Source organism: Lathyrus oleraceus, chromosome 3 (genome assembly GCF_024323335.1).
Source record: "Lathyrus oleraceus cultivar Zhongwan6 chromosome 3, CAAS_Psat_ZW6_1.0, whole genome shotgun sequence".
In the NCBI taxonomy this organism is placed as follows: Eukaryota; Viridiplantae; Streptophyta; class Magnoliopsida; order Fabales; family Fabaceae; genus Lathyrus; species Lathyrus oleraceus.
Genome location: NC_066581.1, coordinates 286,744,053 through 286,767,692, shown reverse-complemented (window position 1 = coordinate 286,767,692; position 23,640 = coordinate 286,744,053). Strand labels below are relative to the sequence as shown.

Below are 23,640 nucleotides of genomic sequence, written 5' to 3'. Positions count from 1 at the left end.
ATGTCTGTTTGTGGTCTTGTATTTTATGGACACGGTGAAAAAATGAGTGTTTGCCTTGATCCGCAATGGAATTTCAGAACACTGATTTCAGCCATCCACACTGGCTTCCGACAGTTGGGCGGGCGTCGTATGAAGGTGAGGAAAGTAGAGTATCGTTGTCCATACATAACGTTGACTGATGCAAGCCCCGATGGTACGTACATGTATTACCTGGATCGTATAGAAAATGATGAAGATGTCCAGTGTATGTTTTCGGCACATAGTGGTGAAGTTAATAGAGGAGTTGAAGGTCCACTTGTGTTGGTTGTTGTTGTTGATTAGCTTTTTAATTACCAGTTGTGTTGGTTGTTGTTGTTGTTTAGTTAATGTGGTCGTACTTTGTAACCATAACCCTTTGATTAACAAATGTATTTCATAATTGTTTGTTCCCAAAGACATTAGAAATACACAATGGTTTATATATATTACGTGCATAGTAGTTAATAAATAAATAAAAAACATAATCATCTGAACGGATATTTAAAACAACAACATAATCATCTGGAAGGTCGTTGGGATGGTCCTGCAACATTAGGATATTTCTTACGCATGTGTCCTATTTCACGGCAAATTCCACACCTTCTCTTTTCCTTCTTAACGTCGTCCATCTCGGTTCTAATCCTGGTGCTGTTTGGGCGCCCTTTCTTCCTCCTTCTCATAGAGTCATCGTGACAAAGAGTAAATCCTTCATATTGTGGCCAATTCTCCTCATGGGGAAGTCCTAGAAAACTCTTCTGATAGACCTTGAAGACGTTAAGAATTTTGAAGACGTCTGGAATGTGAATGGAATAGTCCTGGCGTATGCTCGAACATGCTGCGATTACATGGGAGCAAGGTAAGTGAAATGCCTGAAATTTCCCACAGTCACAGTGTTGTTTCCTCAAATCAACGCTGAACGTTCCGGTTGGTCGACCGTCGTTATGATTAATCTTCTCTTGGACCATGAAATAAAATCTCTCTCGATCGAACTGCATGACGTTGCGCGTGTTAGCTTTGATGACTTCCTCAATCATCCCCTTGTTGCAGTTATCAGTGAAAACCTGCCCAGAGGCTAACATTTTTGTCCACTGATGGCCTTTTCTACCAAATAGTGATCCTAAACGATAGTACGTAGATTTGACCAATGCAGTGATTGGAAGGTTTCAGGTTTCTTTTAGCACTAAGTTCATTGCTTCTGCTAGGTTAGTTGTCATGTGACCCCAGCGTTGCCCTCCGTCAAATGCCCTTGCCCACTTCTCGCGAGGGATGTTATCTATCCATGATAAAGCGTCGTTGTTTGTTCTTCGGATTTCCCCCCGATAGTAGTTAAATGTTGCCTCTGTTAACGCATAACCCATGTTAACAACTATTTTCCGCAGATCCTTGTCTTTAATCTCGCGCATGAAGTTTTGCGCGATATGTCTAATGCAATAGACGTGTGATGAAAGAGGAAACTGCCATCCATTTTCTGGGTTTTTGTATGCACTCTTTATCGATTCATGTCTGTCTGATATTAGGCATAGATTTGCTTGGGGGGTAACATGCATTCTCAAATTATTAAGAAAGAAACTTCAGGCTTCCTTTGTCTCACTTTCAACCAATGCGAATGCTATCGGAAATATGTTCCTGTTCCCATCCTGTGCCACAACCATCAACAGAGTCCCTTTGTACCTGCCATACAACCAAGTTCCATCAACCTGCACAATTGGTTTACAATACGCGAAACCACATATACATGGTCTAAACGCCCAAAACAGAAGATGAAATATCCTTTGGTCACCCAAGTATGAACCATCATTTGAAATCACAGGTAAGGATTGTAATTCTATAATGGTACCTGGTAGATATGTTTTCATTACCAGTATCTACTGCGGAAGATCGTTGTAAGATGTCTCCCAATTTCCATACAGCGACTCAATTGCCTTACACTTTGCAATCCATGCCTTTTTGTATGATGTGATATACCTGTATTTCTCAACAACATGAGCGATGATAACCTTCACCTTAAGAGAAGCGTCCCGATTTACAAGCTCCATTATGCTCTTGCTAATCATTTCTGAACTGAGTTTTGTATGGTCTTGTGACATGGAAGTGGTTGTGCACGTATAAGGCCCACTAGACTTACCAACTCTCCACCTTGAGTTGCCCTTGCGCAAAGATACCCTGCATTTGAAATTTCATGTTGAATTTCTACATTTGATGACAAAACGTACACTGTCAGATTTAACCACAGAAAAATCTAGACTACGTTTTATATGCCATTGTTGCAACGCCAGAACACACTCTTCCTTATCTTCATACTCGATGCCCTCCTCTATTTCGTCAGAATTGTGAGTTGGTATGAAACTGTCGAAAACGGAGATTGGTTCAACATCATCCAAACTTATGTTTTGCATGTGCGCAGGTGGGTTGTACAAACTAATTGGTTGCGCTCTTAGTGCAACGGTCGGTGTGTCGATTATGTCCTCATTGCCATCGTCATCACTAACACCAAATAGATCTTCAAATCGAACCTCCTCAAGATCATCCTCACTATTCTCGCCTACCTCTTCATTTGGTATGAAAGGTTCATTATTTTGAGTTGGCTCTTCGTCAATGGCTTGACTCATTCCATAGTCGTGTGACTGTACATATTGCGTTGGATAACCGTGATTTTCTTTGTGAGTCGGTTGTTCTTCAACATCTTCATTGTGACTCGGTTGTTCTTCAAGATTATCGACTAGACGAACATATATCTCAATGCTTGGTAATTGAGATAATGTTACATGACATTGAAACATCGACCTAACATCTTCGTCGGTCTCAATCGGTGTCATTATGTAAAAGACGGTATTATCATCTCCATTAAATAATGGTTGACGATAAATGATGTCTTCAACATAACGTTGCAACTTTTTTTCAATACGGTCTTTTGAATGATGAAAGTCGGAGTTGATGTGGATTTTGAACTTAGTTAAATTCGTATTGCAAAATGAGAATCCCTCACTTGGATCTGTGAAAAGTGACCCTTCGGAATGGATAGAAACAATTAAATTTCTTTGAGCCATGGATGTATATTTGATTTAGTTTAGGAGATATGGATGTGTATATTTGGTTTGGTGAGAATAAATGAGGATGTTAGTGGTATTTATAGGAGATATGAATGTGTATTTGGTTTGGTGTGAATATATTAATGTATGCAAATCACATGCTGATTTTCATTTAATAGGAAGAGAGAGAAGAAGGGAAACGCGTGAGGGATTGGCCTGTACTAGCTCGTCCATTGATTGGACGGGGCAAAACCCTAAAAGAGTGAACTCGTCACTCCATTGGACGAGCCAATACGGCAAACGCAGCACCTCGCCATTCCATTGGACGAGCCCACAAAGACCAAGGCATAGCTCGTCCATCAAAGTGACGAGCCATAGTGCAGGCTTTTGCGCAGTGAATTTTCCCTTCAGCGTGGGAATCTCAATTTACAGGATTCCTTACATATTTTTTTTGCATGCATGACATGCAATGCAATGTCAAATCCCCAATTCAAATTTTTACCAATTTATTTATTATATTTTACCACTATAAATAATCCATACCTCTACACTTCCTTCTCATCATCTACCTACAATTTCTATTTCGCACATTCTTACTCTCTTCAAATATTTACTCTCTTCAATTTCTACACTTCCTTCCAAGATGTCTTTCTTATGGATGGGCGAATCACACCGTGGGACGGCGGCAAACATTGTCGAATACATAAGTCTCTTTCAAATTTACCGTTTTTTATTACCGTTTTTTATTTCCGTTCTTTATCAGATCAAATATTCATTACCGTTTTTTATTTTAATTTCAGGAAGATGGTAGGTTTCGGGTCCATTCGCATACATATATTCAATCAAGTGCGGTTATAATACCGTATTTGGAGCTAGCAGGATTTGGGAATGTGGCCAAGATTGCAAGTCTAAAAGTAGACTCTAAACTCATTGTGGCATTGTTAGAGAGATGGAGACCGGAGACACATACATTTCATTTACCAACAGGTGAATGTACCATCACACTAGAGGATGTGAGTATGTTATTCGGTCTCCGAATCCATGGTAAAGCTGTTAATGGCCCAACAAACGTAACCAATGACGTTTACATGGAAAATTTGGGCATCGAACCAACAGCCTCAGATAAAAATGGGGCTTCTGTCAAAATTCTTTGGTTAGAAGCAGTATTAACGCAACTCAAAAATAACCCTAACCCGTCTGAGGCAGAAAATATTTTACATGCAAAAATTTATATTTTACTTTTAATTGCTACTTTTTTAATGTCAGATAAGAGTCACAATTTGTTGCATTCTTCTTGGTTACCTTTAGTAGGAGACCTTGAAAAATGTAATACATACAGTTGGGGTTCTGCTTGTTTGGCGACACTATATAGACATATGTGCAAGGCGGCCCATAAAGGAGTAAAGAGCATAGGAGGATGTGTTGTATTACTAATTGTATGGGCATTCACACGCATACCCTTGTTAGCCCCGGTTAGTAACGAGGTTCCATCACATCCTTATGCATTAAGGTAACGATTTTCATTTAAATGCAATTTATATTTATCAAAATTATTTATACGTCACTTTAACGTATTTTTTTTAATATGCAAGATGGTGCAAACGAGGTATGAATTATGGAAATAATCTTCGTCATCATCTACGAGGGTACCGTGTTGCAATAGAACACATGGAAGAAAACGATGTAAGAATGATTAATTATAATATTAAACTTATTTAAGTTTATTTTATACATTCTAATATTAATTATAATATTAAACTTATTTAAAAATTATTTTATACATTCTAATATTAATTATAATATTAAACTTATTTAAATTTATTTTATATATTCTAATATTAATTATAATATTAAACTTATTTAAATTTATTTTATACATTCTAATAGTTATATTTCTTTTAACAGTTTATTTAGAGACCGTACATACAATATCCAGTGCCTGATTATAATGACAGCCGAGTCTGGAATGCAACAACATATATCATATGTTTCTATACCGTTGAGATGCATCAGACGGATCGAGTCAAGCTCCAATTTGGATTTGAACAACAAATACCGTCTCCGCCAAGATGTCTAAGTGAACACCATAACATGACTATGGTCCAAGCTTGGGACACGCATTGGCAAGATTTAAATAAAGAAGAGCTGAAAGAATGGAAAAGAAGAAGGCATTTGGTGTTACAAGGAAACTCGGTAATTGGTGAGTCTAAGCCGGGTAGAGAATACATGAATTGGTTTTTATCAATTCCTTTTATGCACGTTGCTCCGACACAATTTTTTAATGATCCCCGTCAACGTGTAGCTTCTTCAACCCAACACATAACATCACCCCCACAACAACATAACCAACCATCATCCTCAGCTCAACAAACATATCAACACATCCAGACCACCCAACAACACACCATTTATTCCACCTCAACCCAACACCATAATCCCCAAACTTCATTCCCTCAAACAAACTACTTTTACAACCAACAATATCAACAATAAACCAACCTACGCCCACCCATACAATACACTCCAATTCCTCAACCCAACTTTGAATACTCAAACCCTCATTCTCAACCCCAACCTTCTAACACCACATACACACATCCCACTCCCATATACAACCTTGATGATGTGTATTATCCTCCTATCCAACACACCCAACCCGAAACCTACATACAAACCACACATTCACTATCCAACTTTGACCTCACCGATGACCATTTAATGAGTATGCCTTCTTTTGGCGTTCAAGAACTCAACGTTATGGATATGCCTCCAAACACATCACAACAACATCAAAGTCAACAACATCAACAACAACAAGACGCCCTTGATGAATTGTCTTCCGACTCATCTCCGTCTCCCGCAAGACAAAGACAAGAAGACTTGGGCAAGGGAAAACGCAAAAAAGTTGGCACAAGATGTTGAACAGACGGTCACTATAAATAAAATGTATTGCTTCCATTATATCAATAAAATGTATTTCTTCCATTGTAATTCTTAAAAAAACAAATTATTTCTATTATTAATATTCTAAAAATTAATCATTTTTATTATTAATATTTTAAAAATAATAATATCAAAAAAAAATTATTATCATGAAAAACTATTATTATTTACATTTTATTTTAAATATTTTTATAAAAAAATTATTATTTTAAAAAAAAAATCAATTATATTAATTAAATATAGAATTAATAATTAAAAATCAATTATATTAACTATTATTACTATTTAATAAAGTATTTAAAATATTAAAAAAAATAGCTTCTTCATGCCCTCGGCCTTTGATTGGCCGAGCCCATACTGCACGCAATGGGCCTTCAGACCCTCGTCCAACCATTGGACGAGTCCAATAAGAAAAAAGGGGCAAATTGAGAATTTTTTTCAGACCGAAGTATATTGAGAATTTAATTTCAGAAAAGGGGCAGGGCAGGAAAAAAGTCTCTAAATCTATAAGAAATGATTTTTGAACTTCATGCTACGATTTTCCATTGTTCTCTAAACTCATTTTTATGGTAGTGGTTAAAACCTTTGCACATAAAAATCTTGGCCCTTTAATTTTGATACGTGAACCTTTAGCAATCATAAAAACAAAACAAAATCTTAATTATTAGTTAATCAATTAGATGTTAATTCAAATCATAATTTGGGATACAAGATGACAAGAATAGTACTAATATTTGATTTTAGAAATTCTAAAAGGATATTAAAATAATGGAAAGGCATGATCTAGGTCCACCAAGTCGAGTGAAACAAGTCTACTTGTACTTTTCAACATTTTTAAGAACATAATGCTATAGTACGAAGCTAGCTAGTTAGCTTTATCATTGTACCATTCAATGTATGAGTCTTTTTTAGCACACCTAGAGAGCATTCTCAAATCTTGTTTTAATGAATATGTTATTTCTGGTGGTTTGGCCTAACAAAACATGCAATGTAATGTCTTAATAATGTTGATAGTGAATTATGTTGATATAAATATGTATTTGAATATTTTGATAAATTATATAGTTTAATTGTAGTTGGAATTATTTTATTCTAAGCATATATGGATAGATTGGTATGTTAAAGCAATGTTGTGTAACAGATATTGGTCTATCTATGGACATGTGAAAACATATTTCTTTTTTAAATTTAAACAGGTTCTGCAACATTCTAACTACTGATTTAAAAAAATCCATTTAGGGTCAACCAGAATTGAAGTTAACCTAAACAATATGAATAATAACGTCTCAATAAGAAGACGTTAATAATTAAGGCAATCAAAGTCACAGCTAACTATTATCTACATCAGAGAAATAATATCTCCATCAAGAGACATTATTAAATAGCATTGGCCAAAGCATAAAACACATTAACAACGTAACGTCGCATTTAGTCGACGCTACTAGCATCAACTTTCCATCCACAACGTAGCATCACAGTAATGTCTCATATAGAAGAGGTTAACTAGCGTAGGCTAGTCGCTACTGTTAGCTTAAAGGCTAGAGGAGTCCTCCCCAACCCCATCGCTAGGACGATGGTAAAAACCGTCTTGTGTCTGCTTTTGGCGAATTTTTTACGGTAATACCATGTTTTAAAGAAATATATTCCAATCTACCATCCATTCATTCCCTATTTTCCAAACTACCATTTGTTCAAAAAATTTCTTTTGGAATCCTATAAGAGCCGCCCAATGAAAGGGCAACCCTGTTGAAAAGTGATAAGGGACCGCCCAATGAAAGAGCGACTGTGTGTATATTAAAAAATTTAAAGAAGGACCGTCCAATGAAAGGACGGCTGTGTAGGAAATGGAAACTTATTTCATTCCATAAATACAGCGTAATAAATCATTAATTATGTATATTTATTATTTATATTTTTAAAATAGAAAATAAATCATTAATGATAAAAATTATAACTTAATATATAAATAATATTATTAAAGATATCAATTAATTAGTTATGGAAATTAAAATTTTTAATTTAGAAGTTTAATATATTATGATGTTACCTAAATTAAAAATTGAAAATTAATATAGTAATTATATTATATAAAGATGATAATGTAGAAATATTATGTTCAAATGTATTTGTTTATTTAAATAATGTAAACTATTATTTGTAAATTATTTAAAAATATATAAATTAGTATTGTATTATAATTTGATAATGATGATAAAATTTATAATGTAATATACAAATGATATTATTTACTATATCAATTTATTAGTTATGCATATGATATTATTTACTATATCAATTTATTAGTAATGTAAAATAAGATTTATAATTTAATATAGTATTGATAGTGTATAAATGTATTTTCATAATTTAATATATTATTATGTAACTTAAATTAAAAATATTATTTTGGTATTTATCAAAATATATGTATTTATTTAATTAAATATAAAAAGTGTAAGACGTTAGTGACAGATCTTTGTGTCAAGCATATATATATATATATATATATATATATATATATATATATATATATATATATATATATATATATATATATATATTAACGAAGAAATAACATATTTGACATTTCACCAGAAAATTAAAAACTAATCGGTAGTAGCTCCGGCGTTGGGACATCGAGATCGGTTGTGACCATGAAGACGACATAAGGTGCATTTTCTCTCCAACGTATCATTTGTGTCCATTTCCGTTCTTATACGCCTGCTTACTGGGCGATCTTTCTTGTTCCTTCTCATGCTAGGATTATGGCATAGTAGATCTCCTTCAAAAACGGGCCAATATGCATCGTATGGCAGCACTGGGAAACTATTACTGTAAACCCCAAATAGGTTTGAAACCTTGTAAACGGTGGACAGAAGACCGTATGCGTCCTGGTGTATCTTGGAACACGCAGCGATAACATGTGAACAAGGAACTCGAAAAGCTTGAAACTTTCCGCAATCACACCAACCACCTTGTAGGTTGACCTTGTTTCTTGTTATTATTTCAATAAATAAAAAATTCCTTGTATTTATTTTTATCATTTTTTCTAATTTATATGCAATTTACTTATTTATATATTTATAAATAAATATTTATTACCTACAACTTTAATTTATAAGAAATAATTTTACTAAATTAATATTTCTTATAATTTTACTAAATTAATATTTCTTATAAGTTTATATAAGTTTATACAATATTTATTAATAATAGAAACTTATACTAAATCAAAATTAATTATAAATTATATTATATTTATTTTAATTTAAACAAATATTTTATCTACCCAACTTATTAATAATATTTTATTTTACTAAAAAAAATTATTATGTATAATATTTATTAATAATAAAAATTTATATTAAATCAATATTAATTGTAACATATATCATATTTGTTATAAATTAAACAATTATTTTATCTACAAAATTTATTAATAATAATTAATTTTACAAAATCATTAATAATAATTAATTTTAATAATAATGTTGATTACTGAAAAATCAAAATCATTAATATAAAATCAATAATAATTTAATTAATAATGTAATAATACTAAATATTAATATATTACATATAATGTTGGTTTTGGAAAAAAAAATTACGTTTTCAACACAGGCTCCAAATGAATGGGCGGTCCATTAATTTTTTACACTCAACCGCCCAATGGATTGGCGGCTGTGTGTTGAAGATTTCTCAAAACATGGTATTTTGGTATTTTTTTCAAAGAGTGGTATAATGGGATATATAGGTTAAAAAGATGGTAAGGCTGTGCATGTTTCGCTTTTGGCTTTCTAGCATATGCTTTTGGTCGACTCTCATGAGCTTGATGCTCTTGACAAAATGAGCTCTTGGGAAATTATTGACCCTCCACCTAACATTAAACCAGACTGCAGATAGATCTATAAAATTAAGCATAATTTACATTGGAGCATCGACAGATTCAAGTCAAAGTTAGTTGTCAAAGGCTATAGTCAGATAAATGGATTGAATTACTCTGACACTCATTCACCTATTGCAAAATTCAGTATAATCATACCTTCCATAGCTTTTGCATCAATATGACATTTACATCAATTTGATTTAAATAATATCTTATTACATGATGAGGTACATATAGATACTATGACATGACATATTTGGCTTAGGTGGCGCTACATTAAAAAAATTGCAAGAATTGTAAAAAAAAAAGACCAAAAAGCTAAATTTAATTCTAAATTACAAGACTAAAAAAAATTAAAATATCAACGGAGACCAAAAATACATTTAAATTTAATATATTAATAATAAGTGTTAGATAAATAACCCAACAAAATATAAATAAAAGGTATTCATAGCTTAATATATGCCAAATTTATCATTCTAAAAACAAATAAGCAACAAAATAGCCTACATAAACAACAAAAAAAAGAAGCTAAAAAGCCAATACAAATACTACACAAGAGAGAATCCTCAAACAATTATAAAAGCCTCATCTTTTAATAAAGAGAAGCTAGAATTCAAGTCATAAAAACCACTATTAATAGAACAGTGATTTTCAAGTGAAGCATCAAAACCACAAAATTCTTGATCTGTTACTGATTAAGGAAGAAGACAATATTCTGAAATCAATAAGAGATAATACACGAGTTCTCCGGTGATCTAACTAAGAACCATTTTTAAGATAGAAAAATAATTGTTTTCCCTTAACTTCGTTCAAATTTTGTTTAGGAACCAAAGAAATAATATCATTTGGAACACTTCAAATAGTTCAAACAACAACGTTCCGAATCATGGAAAAATTGTTAGAAAATTTCATATTTAGAATCTTGATATTATGATTTTTACGGTGCTCTAATTTCTATGAAAAACATTAAAAAAAGACATACCCAGATTTATGACGCCGGTTCTTGTCCAGTTCTTGATTCTTGATCCGAATTATTTTCTCCTCTCTTCCTTCTTCTTTTATGTATCTTTGATGATTAATATATTTTCTCTTATTATTTTATAGATAATCAGAAATAATGAGAACCGTTTGTGTTGCTTTCCTAATGGTGCCTATTTATAGGCATCTTATTATAACGGTCACATCTTATTGCAACAGACATGTCCCAATAGTCATGAAGAGAGAACAGAGATTTAAATTTTATTTTGAAACTAAAAAAAACTCAATTGATTTAATTATCCATCAACCTAAACAATCATCTTTTATTTAAATCAATCTTTAATTTACATGAGTCATATTTAATGGATTAACAAATTAATCCAACAATCTCCCACTTGACTCATGTGACAACTTGATATTTCGATTTTATACCATAATTGTTCATCATTTATTAGAAGCACCAAGTCATTATCTTTAATAAATTGAAATGATCGAATCATGGCGGTCACAAGTCATTCATCAACTTGATTTCTTCCATGTATCACAAATCAATCCAATTTAAATATTTAAGGGATACAATTATGTATCTTTCATGTCTCTTCAAAGGCACATTTGTCATCACATATTAACAATAATGTATAAAATATAATATGGATAACAAACTAAGTAGAAATATATTCTTAATTGAATTCACAAGTGTCATACAATATGACATTAAATTATACATGTATATATAACGATTATATTATAATGTTAAGAATGACTTTTACATAATGCCTATCTTTTCTACATGGAATGTCTTGGACGGTAAACTTTTGGTTAACTGATCCGCTATCATTAAATCTTTACCAATGTATTCAAATGATACTTTTTGTTTCTGCACTTTTTCTTTCACTAATAAGTACTTCAATTTCATGTATTTAACATCCGTTAAATGCTTATCATTCTTAAAGAAGAAGATAGCTATTGAATTATCAATAAATCCTTAGTGGCCTAACTATATTGTCGATAATACCAAGCCGTAAGGGTAAATTCCAAAACCACAGTGGTTGAATTGTGGCTTCAAAGCATGCCATGAATTTTTCCTTCATAGTAGAAATAGCAATTATAGGTTATTTTACGGTCTTCGTGATATTACTCATCCGGTTAGAAGAAAAACATATCTAAATGTGGATTTTCTTGAGTCCACACATCTCACAAATTTTAAATCCGAGTAGTCAACTATTTCAAGTTGGTCTGACCTTCTATATGTGAGCATGTAATCTTTAGTGTCTTGTAAGTACCTAAGAACCTTCTTTGCAGTTTTCTATGGCTAGTGTGAATGAGACTGAATCCTTATCAATGCTCAAGTCACATTCATGCTCAAGTGAATAATTATATGTTGTTTCTTTGTGTTGTATAACGATAATACAACTAGATGGACACCAACATAGAGAGATTCTTTAGGTGAAGAAGATGTTCCATAAGTCTCCATAATATCCATTTTATATGATTCCTCACTCCCACTGAACTTACCATATTCAATAAATTGATAATTACCATATTCCATTATTCTCATACTACGATTAGGACAATAAAGTTATACTTTTTCATATGGGTTATACATGTTTACTTTTCCTTGATAGCCCAAAACATGAAGATACTTTAAACTAGGTTTTCTTCATGTCTACAATTCATAAGGAGTTTTAAGAACTATCTTGTTAGGAATCCTATTAAAGCAAATATGCAACGGTCCTTAATGCGTATGTCCACAATGATAATAATACCTTGCTATATTTAAAATTGACCTGATCATTTCCATGAGAGTACATTCGGCTTTTAAACAACACCGTTTTGTTGGGGTTTGTCATGCATAGTATATAGTTTATATTTACCACGACTTTCGAGAAACTTTACGAATTGTCCTTTTCCATTAAGTTCAAAGATAGTCGGTTGGACATTTCCTAACTCTCAAAGAGAGACATTTCTCTTATGTACTGTCCTCCGTAATCGCCATAGGCTTTTCATCCATTATCAATATAATGTTCAAGCCCGTAACACATTTCTATTAACCACAAGCATTAAAACATGCTCATACATTAATATGTTTTGAATAAATTTCATGGATTCAAACTAATCATCTTTAAACAAGTATAAAAGTCTACCTTTAAATAAAACTTAAATACATTTTAAAAAATTCTAATGATGCTAAATAAACAGACTTTAATGGACAATAAAATCACTTAAAACATGAATGTATATCTTTGGATATACAAGAACAAGTGTGTAAAAAAATACTTTAATTTCTTTATATTTTATAATAATAATAAATTTTATTAAACACATAACTAGAGTTGTCAAAATGGGCTACCCGGTCCTAAACAGGCTGTCCCTGGTGGGTCTCGGGTTTTTTCGGGTCAGGCCTAAAAATCCCATATTGAATATGGGCTCCAATTTTACTACCCAGACATCCCTGTCTGGCCTGCGGGCTACCCGGTCCTAAACGGGCCCGATCATAAATGGACCCATTTAAAAAAAAACTCCTTATTTTGTAAATAATCATATTATCCTTTTTTTTAAATTGTTTTTATTCTATTACTAAAATCATTTTGAGTTTACAAATAAATGACTTCAAGACACTAAAGATTACATGCTCACATAAATTAAAAGTTTTTTTTCCCAGTTCAAGACTACATATTTATTACCAATTAACTCATTTAGTTACGAAAGGTTTAGGTCAAAACTTAATTTGTCTTATGAATGAAATTCAACTAATTAATTATCGAATGAATTTCAAACTATTTCAGAATTAGTTTTATTTTATTGTGAGTCCTGCAATGTTGCAAAAACACGTAAAAAAGCCAATTAAAATAAAAAACTATTATTTGCATAATTAAAAAAACTTTAGCACATTTCATACCATTTAAAAACACCAAAAATTTTGGTAGTAAAATCATGAATAAAGAAAGAAAAATATTATAATAATATAATGAATATGAAAACATCATAACTAAATATAGATGTCGTCAAATGCGTACAAAATCAAATTCAAAAACATCTAATAGGTATGCTATGGTGTTGTTTGGATCTCAAACTTACATTTACTAAATAATAATTGAATAAGTGCAATTATTAATGGGCTAAGTAATTGAATACAGTGTAATTACATTTACTAATGAATTTGTTGAATAATTGAATATTAATAGGTGGACTAAATTCATGTGCTAAATAAGTTAATTATTTTTCAAAAAAAATTATTTGAGGTTGCTGGGCTACCCATAGCTCATACGAGCCGTCCCATTTTTTATGGCTTTTTCGAGCCAGACCAAAAAAGGCCCGAAAATATATGGGCTCCAAAAATAAGGTCCAAACCCTAAATTTTTTCGGGCTCGATGGACCGGCTCATGGGCTTTATCCCATTTTGACAGCTCTACACATAGCATCCAAATCAACTTCAATTGCATAATTTAGAATCATAAAATTAATTTGACCATTTTAATTAACAAATTTCTAACTCAAATAATTTTAAATTAAATAATAAACTTTTCATTTCAAAATTAAATAATAGATTGAAGTTCATAATCGAAACTTATTTGTAAATTTTTAAAATTATAAACTTTTATGAATTGGTCACTTTGATGATTAAAAACTCTACTTTAATAAATAATTTTAAAATATAAATATAATACTTTATTCAAAATTTGACAAATAAATTAAATTCTATATTACAATAATATTATTTATTCCAATCAGAGTTGTATAAATTAAAATTTCAAAATTTAATTTGACTACTTTAGGAACTAACAAATTCATATTTTAAATTTAAAAAAAAAATAATTTATCCTTCAATCGATTTATCGATTTACCGAACGCTACACAATTATTATCATTTATGCAAATTAACTTTAGATAATAAACAAAAGGAAGAGAACTTTACAATCAAATCACTAATATTGTTTTTTTTTAATTGATTCATGTTCATACCAACACTGTCTTTGAAAAGAACACTTACATGTTGTATTTTTCCTTCCTCATGAATATGTCCGTAAAAAAATGTCAAACCAATATGCATTTTATATATAGATAGTGTACAATAATTGCAAAATCAATAAGCATTGTACCGCATTCCATTGTTAAGGAAAGAACAATATACCATTTATATGATACTTTATAGCAATTGCAAATTAGATTTTAATATTTCGGCACAACAGGAAGCAATGCAAGTTATTTATTTCCTTATGATTGTTTTTCGTAGTAAAGAAAAAAATATAAGACTTTTAAATTAGATTTTTTTTAAAAAAATAAAATAAAATAAATAATAAATAATGTAATATAATTTTTTCTATTTTATAAAGATTCGAATCAATTCTTCATATATTTATTTGTCAATACGTTCTTAAGATTTAAAAAACTACATATACATGACAAAATATCATATCATTAAAGAAATATATTTAAAATATTTGAATATTTTTAATTTAGAATAAGAGGAACTTTCCAAATTTAATTAATCAGTAATTTTGGCATTGAAAATAAAAGCATACACACCACTTAAAATAATTTATGTATAGATTAAATTTAAATTGAGTTAACAAAAATAATATTTACTAACACTTAAACAAAATTTAAAAAATTAAAAACATGGAAGAAGGAAGCAAATGATATAAAATGGAAAAAATGAAAATGAAGGTGAAAGAGTGCAACTAACAATGCACAGCCGCACGTCTATCATGATCGCTCCATCAAATTGTATAAAAAGAGTCAATATAATTATGTGTGTCTGATTTATATGCATTGACTGAAAATTAGTTGTGTCTCAAATAAAAAAATTCAAAAGTCCTGTATTCACAAAGAAATTTTAATATGTCAAATTAAAAAAAATTAAATAAAGCAAAATTAATTAGAATTATTTTTTAGTCATAACCTCAAAATTAATTACTATGACTATTGATGTGAAGGATAAAAAGACCATATCTAAAGCACACATTAGGTACTCAAGGATAATAGAAGATTATAGATTAAACGAAACAAATAATTAACAATGTTGGAGTAAAAAAAATTAAGTGATTCCTAATATATATTCATCGGCTTTAATCCCTCCGCATTATGCAACACCTGGAGATAGGGGTGTTCAAAACCAAACCAACCCAATAGAAAACCGCAAACCAAACCAAACCAAATCAAACTGAAACCGCAAAAAACCGTATTTGGTTCGGATTCGTTTGGATCATCTTTTAATAAAACCGTACGGTTTGGTTTGGTTTGCGGTTTGTATTTTGCAAACCGAACTAAACCAAACCAAACCGCATTATGTTACAACCCAAAGTTCACTTATCCCACATCTAACCCAAACCTCAAACCTAATATGTCTTAACCTTACCATTACAAACGATTTTCTCTTAATCACACTTAGGGTTTCAATTTCAACCTTCTTAAATCTATCATAGTAGTATCATACATTCTTCTCATCTTATTTTCCATGTAGGTCTCGCCTATTCTACTCTAATAAGTCCTTTATTATGTTCTTTCTTTTTTATCTTTTATGTTACTATTTTCTCTTCCAATTACATTTTTATTGCACTTTTCTTCTCAATCTCACATCTCTTATGTTCTTTTTTTCATCTTCTCTAATCTCTCATCTCATATGTTTTTTTTATGTTTTATTATAATGTCTTTGATATTATTTTATGCTACTATTTATATTTGTCATTTATTCCACTTTGCCTAATCTGGTTTTTTGTATATTGAATGAAACGTTTTTGTCTAAATATGATGAATTTTGATGTTATTTAGTAATATATGAATGACTAAACACAAAGTTATGTCGTTATTTATAGGAGTATATATGGCTCAATAAAAATATTATAAAAAACCGAATCAACTGAACCAACCCAAACCGCATTAATTTGGTTTGGTTTGGTTTGGTTTTATTTCTAAAATTCATTCGAACCAAACCGAACCGCATGTTTTTTCTCTTGCGGTTCGGGTGATTTTTATCGCAAAACCCGCGCAAACCGCACCGCGAACATCCCTACCTGAAAAAGAAAAAAATAAAGAATGAAATTAAGAATATAGTAAGGACGGCAGATTAAAGAAGACGTAGAAAGAATAAAAGATAGTAAAATAAAAAAAATACATTATTTATATAACTTTTGATTATTAAAGCAAACACTATATAAAGAGAATATATGATAACTTCGGATTTTATTTTAAATAATTATTATTTTCAAAAATAATACGAAAATAGTCATAATTTTAAAGTATTTATCAATGTAATCATTTTTTTTTAAATGAACTAATGTGTCATATGTTATAGCGCATGCATTAATCAATTTATACTCATGCGCCACTGCAATTGGCGCATGCATATAAAATGTAAGAGCATGCGTCATTGCAATTGACGCGTGTATATAAAATGTAAGAGCATGCGGCAATTGTAATGGCGCATGTATATAAAATGTAAGAGTATGCGCCATTACAATTGACGCATGTATAGTTGAATATATATATATATATATATATATATATATATATATATAAAAATATGCTCGGAGAGAAAGAGAATTTATTAACATTCCAAATTACATCGGAATAGATATAAAGAATTGTACTGAAATATTCCAAATTCAATTTTTTATTATTTTCTCCCAGACAAAAGACAAGAGACTCCAACTGGATCGACAATCACCCTCCACTTAAATATATTTTCTCTAAAAGAAAACCTTTCTTGCAAAAAATTGCAAAGGAAAAATCACTACCTTCAAAAAAGTTCAACTAACGGATGAAGGAAAATGGTCAAATTTTAAACAGGTAAAAGAGGGAGGAAGAATTAGTAAGCTCCACCAAGTAAAGACCATTATTAAAATACCATCTTTATCGTGAATCGAACTTTATTTATCTCTATCATTTAAGATTAAGAGAGGACAGGTGGAAGATTAGCGACTACGTATTAATAGTGTGGACTTCATTTATAACTTTCTCTGCTAATATTGTCTTGTCCTTCTTGAAATAACTAAAGTATATATATATATATATATAATAAACTTCTATATTTATGTGTATATTAAATACTCTGTAATAACTTAAACTAAGACTTGGAGAGCACTTGAGTTATGAAGGAAGTTGAATCGAAACGAGCGTTAACAACATTTGCGGCGAAGCTCAAGAGGAAAACCATTAGAGCTAACTTCATCATTGCCTTCTTATTCATCAACTCCATTCTAACTCTTTTTCTCTTTCTTACTTTCTCTCTCTCTCTTTCTTTGTTTGGCTTGTGAAGAAGCATGAAGCTACATAGATCTATTTATATTGGTATTTTAATTCAATTTTATTAATTTAACTATGTTTATAGACTTAATTATCCTCTATTATATTATTAACTTTTGGTTCAGCTTACATACGTGTAGACATTTTTCTGATGAAATGCATATTTGTAGACATAAGGTTTTGCCATATATAACAATGATTGTATTTTACACGTCTTTGATGTTACACTAATAATAAAATAACTAGAATGAATGAGACTTGCGCGATGGGCTGGAGTTGAGATAATTTTTTAAAATAATATTATAAAATATAAATTTTAATTTTATATATTATTAATAAATTTGTGATCTTATTTATTATTAAATTTTTTGTAAAAAAGATATAAGTTGAAGATGATAAAAAGAGAGAGTAAAACTTTAAGTGTAAGAAAATATGTTTGAATAGTAGAAATGCAAATAAAACATTAGAAATTTATTTTAAAATGTAAATAAGTGTAAAAGAACTTCAATATCTCTAAGAATGTTTATTCTTTATTATTTTGTGGATAAAGATGTTCCACGTTCAAACCACTCACGTTCTATATAATTTTCCATGCTATTTATTTTGTATTGAATTTATAATTTAAAAAAATAGTGAGAATGATGGTTGAATGAATTTTTATGGATTGGATTATGATTTGAGTATTTATATAATTATAATGTTGTTGTAAAATAAAAATTTTAATATCTATCTTAACATAATATGGAACGTTTCATTTATAATTATTTTTTAAATGGAATGTTACATATTCTATATAACCATTTATGCTATTTATTTTGTATTGAGTTTATAATTTAGAAAAATGATAGGTAGAATATAAATAATTGTGTTTTGAAAAATAATTATAAATAAAATGTTACATATTATGTTAAGATAGATATTAAAAATATAAATATTAATTTTTTTTGAATAGTACCACATCAGATTTTATAAATTAAATTTTTTTAAATAATATCACATCAGATTTTATAAATTGATATAGCATGAAACATATAAGTTATCAATAAACTATATCATAATTAAGAATTAATATTTTATAATAGATAATAAATTAACAATTGTGAGGCTAACAATAACATGAAACTATTGTGTAGGCACTTTGAATTCATTTTAATAATATAAGTATGTTTATAGACGCAGTTATCCTTAAAAAAATATTAACATAATGTACTTTTATAAGAATACTATCTCAAATATACTAAATGGTGAACTTAAAGACTAAATTGCTACAACATATATGTTATTTGTGTTTTTAATAATACAAAATCATTTTAAATTTCATTGATAATAATATTATTATAAATAATAATAATAATAATAATAATAATAATAATAATAATAATAACAACAACATCAATAGCAACAATAGTAACAACAATAGCAACAGCAACAACAATAACAACAGCAACAACAACAACACGACCACCACTAACAACAACAACTTGAATTAACTTTTTGTATCATCAATTCTCAACGGCCTATTTTTAAGTTTTTTTTTAAATATCTTATGGTTTTTATTGTTATCAAATTTAGTAAAGAAAATAATAAAATGTTTTATTACATTTTTTTAATCAAGACTTGGATTAATTCAAAAATGATATGTACAAGGTGATTGCATAAATCCCGCCTACAAATTAACCATGACAAATATCAAGAAACAACCACAATCGTATAGATGATGATGTCTACTCTATTAGTATTACTCACATCATTACCAAAAAATTTATCATTCCTGTAGCGCCAAACTGCATAGATAGTTTTTGTTGCTGCAAGTTTTAGAGTGGCAACTTTATATCCTTTGCCTTTGCTACGTCGGATAATCCAACTAATCTTGTTCCTCCAATCAGCAGGAGTATGCTGCATTTGAACCCGGTCAAGAATCTTCTCCCATGTGACCTTCTTTTAAGGATAAACAAAGAGAAGATTGTGTTGGGTTTCTGTTGCATTACAAAAATAACAATTGATACTATCAGTCATGCCAAACCTAGACAGTCTGCCCTTTGTTGCAAGCCTTTCATGGAAAGCAAGCCAAATGGTGAAAAGAGCTCTAGGGCGCGTCATATTCCCATAAAATAAAGATCTCCAATAAACATTTTGAGTGTCATCAAGGAGGGCTTTATACATTTTCTTCATGCTGAACTTATAGGTTTGCTGCAACTCAATCCAAGCCTGCAAGTGGTGGATGTTGTCTCTTTGATTCAGGATGGATTTAATAATCTAAGAGGAGTTGTTCCTCACTCCGACATCCATCAAATGTTGTTGTTTCAGGCAATAGGTACGTATGGGCCCATTTAACCCAAAGGCTATCGGACTTACCATTAAGATTCCATAAAAGCCTCACCAAGTTAGTTTTATTCCAAACTTCGAGATTAATCATGTTCAGGCCACCTTGACTTTTAGGTTTGCATACAGACTTCCATGCAATATGGGATTTCCTACTCAATTCAGTACCACCTGTCCACATGAAAGTTCTAAAAATTGCATCTATTTTATGAATCACAAACTTGGGGAAAGGGAAACACTGCATCCAATAGTTCATAACATCAAAGGTGACACTTTTCAGGAGTTGAATTCTTCTAGCATAATTCAACAAGCTAGCACTCCAATGTGTTATTCTCCCTAATATTCTATCATTAAGATTCATATAGTGATGAAGTGTGAGTTTCTTACCTGTCATAGGCACACCCAAATACAAGAAGGGAAAGACTCATTCTTTAAAGGATCTAATATGCATAATGTTATCTCTAGTGTTGTGCTCCACCCCACCAAAATAGACGTGGCATTTTATAGGGTTGGATCTGAGTCCAGTACAGTTAGAAAAGCTCTTGAAAGACTTCATCATAATTTCAACTGACATAATGCCCCCTCTAGAAAACAACAGTAGGTCATCAACAAAGCAAAGGTTGGCAAGGCCTAGTTTTTCACATTTGGCATGGAAATTGAAGTTGTTGTTCCTCTGCATTTTATGTAAAATTATGTTCAAGTAATCGATGACAATGATAAAGAGCAAAGGTGAGATGGGATCACCCTACCTCAACCCTCTTTTAGCCAGCATAATGCCTAAGTAATCTCCATTGACATTGAACTTGTAAGAGACAGAAGAAACAACAAGCATAATCTAATTAGTGAACAGTCTAAGGAACCTAATATCATTAAGAATACACTCCATAACATTCCAATCAACTAATCATAGGTTTTTTGAATGGCCACCTGCATCATACATCTAGGAGTACCTCCCTTCCTAGTGTAGCCCTTAATAAGCTCATAAGACAAAAGGATATGGTTGTGAATATCTTAGCATGGGACAAATGCAGCCTGGTTCTTATCAACAATACTCTCCAAAATATTACTCATTCTAGAAGTTAGAACTTTGGAGATAATCTTATAGATGGTGATACAACAGGAAATAGGTCTATAATCCCTAATAATTTTTGCCTCCATACTCTTAGGGATGATGTTCACCAAGGTGCAGTTAAAAGCTTTGTAGATTCTACCATTAATAAAATAGTCTTGGACACCATTTATCATATCAGTCTTCACTACTTGCCAATCTTTCTTAAATAAGTAATCCCCATACCCATCCAACCCTGGAGACTTCAGATCACCAATACCTTTAAGAGCCTTGACAATCTCCTAATCAGAAACTAGAGCAATAAGCATTTCCCTATGATCATTATTCAATTGGGGGGCATTTCTCATGGCATTAATGTCAATGCCATCCAATAAAATGTCAGTTGTATCCATCAGATTAGTATAGAAATCCAACACCTCCCTTTGAATATCATTTTGAGTAGTTAGAAGAGTAACATCATTCTTTTGTAGAGTATTCATACTTTTCTTCTTGTGTCTAGCTTTAATGGAGGCATGGAAATACTTATTATTTCCATCCCCTAGTTTTAGCCAATCCAATTTAGCCTTTGTTTAAGCACATTTTCCTCCATCTCCTTCAAGTTAATAAGCTCCTCAGTATGTTTCTTTACCAGATCAATCTTGGTCATATTCATTTTGTCATTGCAAAGATTCAACTAGGTTGTTTGCAAGTTTTCCCTAGCTTTCATAATATTCAGCTTCACATCAGTAATAAGCTTACTCATAGCATTAAGAACAGGTTGTAATCTTTGCAGTTTTTTCCAAAGAATATACATTGGCATACCATTAATAGGGGGCATTCCTACTTCTCTCAACAACACTAAAAAAGCCCTCAAAATCAGCAACATTGATAATAAACTTGAAACTATTTATTTTCCTATTATTTTCCAAAGAATATCATACCTTTTCAAGCAAAGCATGGCATGATCAGACACACTAGGGTGGATAACAGTGACATCATAGTCACTATGATCCTGAAGCCATTCCAAATTACCTAGCACTCTGTCAATTCTGAAATAGATAAAATTCTCACTTTGTTTGTTAGACCAAATAGTCCCCACTGCTGCCCATTTCATATAATCCAATTTGTTCCATCATTCTTATCAGGTCAATGTACTCCTTTTTCAGTTGCCATATTCCCCCCAATCATGTCTTGAGATATCAAATCATTGTTGAAGTCTCCCAATAAGAACCATGAACCCTTTTGTTTGCAGTTAATATCTTCAATGTCTTTCCAAAGATTCTTTATCTGATCTAATTGATTCAAGGCATATATAGCAATCATCTAATAGCTTAAGTCCTAATTTAACTCAAAGATCCCACAGTGTATCATTTGGTCAGTGCTCTTGATCATCTTGATGATAACGTTGTTGTCTTTCCAAAACACCCAAATCCTACCGTTGTCATCCTTGTTATAGTAATCCAAGTAATTACCTCTCATGTTCAATTTGCCTCTAATAGCCTCAGCCTTATTACTTTTCACTCTAGTCTCCCTAATATTACCTGATTTATTGAGCCCCCTCACATTCCAAGCAATAATCACGAGACATCTTCATGAAACAATAAGAGCTCGTTTGAATGAGTTTTGCTTTTTACTTTTTAAAAATTATTTTATAAAATTGTTTTAGAAAATTCTTTTTAAGAAGAGAATAAATAAAAAATTTGTTTGATAATTTAACTTTTCAAAACTATTGTAGAAATGAGAAAATAAAAAATTCATTTGATAAGTTAATTTTCAAAAACAGTTCTAGAGATGAGAAAATAAAAAATCTATTTGGTAGTCTAATTTTTAAGAACACTTTTATTAACAAATATATATTTAAAATATTTTTATTATAATTAATAATTAAATTTTGATCTATCGATTTGTGCTAACTACTTTACGTTATTGGGATATCTTATCTCTGGCGTTCTTTACCTAGGCCTTAGCACACTCTTGTAGAATTTTTCCTCTAAACATGTTCAACTGAGTATAATTTGAAAATCTGGATCGGGTCCTCGATGCCCTTCTTTACTGTCGTCCACGTGGCGCCTATAGGGGTGGCAAACGGACATGCCCGCCCCATATAGGTCTGCCCCGCAAAAGCCCGCAAAAAAACGGGGTGGGGCGGGACGGTCATAATTGAGGAT

General features: G+C 31.0%; 2 protein-coding genes and 1 long non-coding RNA gene across 3 annotated transcripts; 1 reads left to right on the top strand and 2 right to left on the bottom strand.

Annotated features, from left to right (window-relative positions):
* Positions 1-536: 536 nt before the first annotated feature.
* Positions 537-1,097, bottom strand: LOC127130892 (uncharacterized). The gene has a single exon (XM_051059850.1). The coding sequence runs from the start codon at positions 1,095-1,097 to the stop codon at positions 537-539; it is 561 nt and encodes a 186-aa protein (XP_050915807.1).
* Positions 1,098-3,063: 1,966 nt separating this feature from the next.
* Positions 3,064-4,961, top strand: LOC127130891 (protein MAIN-LIKE 2-like). The gene is made up of 4 exons (XM_051059849.1): positions 3,064-3,069; positions 3,848-4,557; positions 4,640-4,730; positions 4,953-4,961. The coding sequence occupies exons 1-4, from the start codon at positions 3,064-3,066 to the stop codon at positions 4,959-4,961; spliced, it is 816 nt and encodes a 271-aa protein (XP_050915806.1).
* An 11,683-nt stretch (positions 4,962-16,644) lies between these two features.
* LOC127127096 (uncharacterized) lies at positions 16,645-18,130 on the bottom strand. The gene is made up of 2 exons (XR_007805219.1): positions 17,908-18,130; positions 16,645-16,871 (listed from the first exon to the last, which is right to left on the bottom strand). It is a non-coding gene; the product is annotated as an uncharacterized LOC127127096 (long non-coding RNA).
* Positions 18,131-23,640: the final 5,510 nt, after the last annotated feature.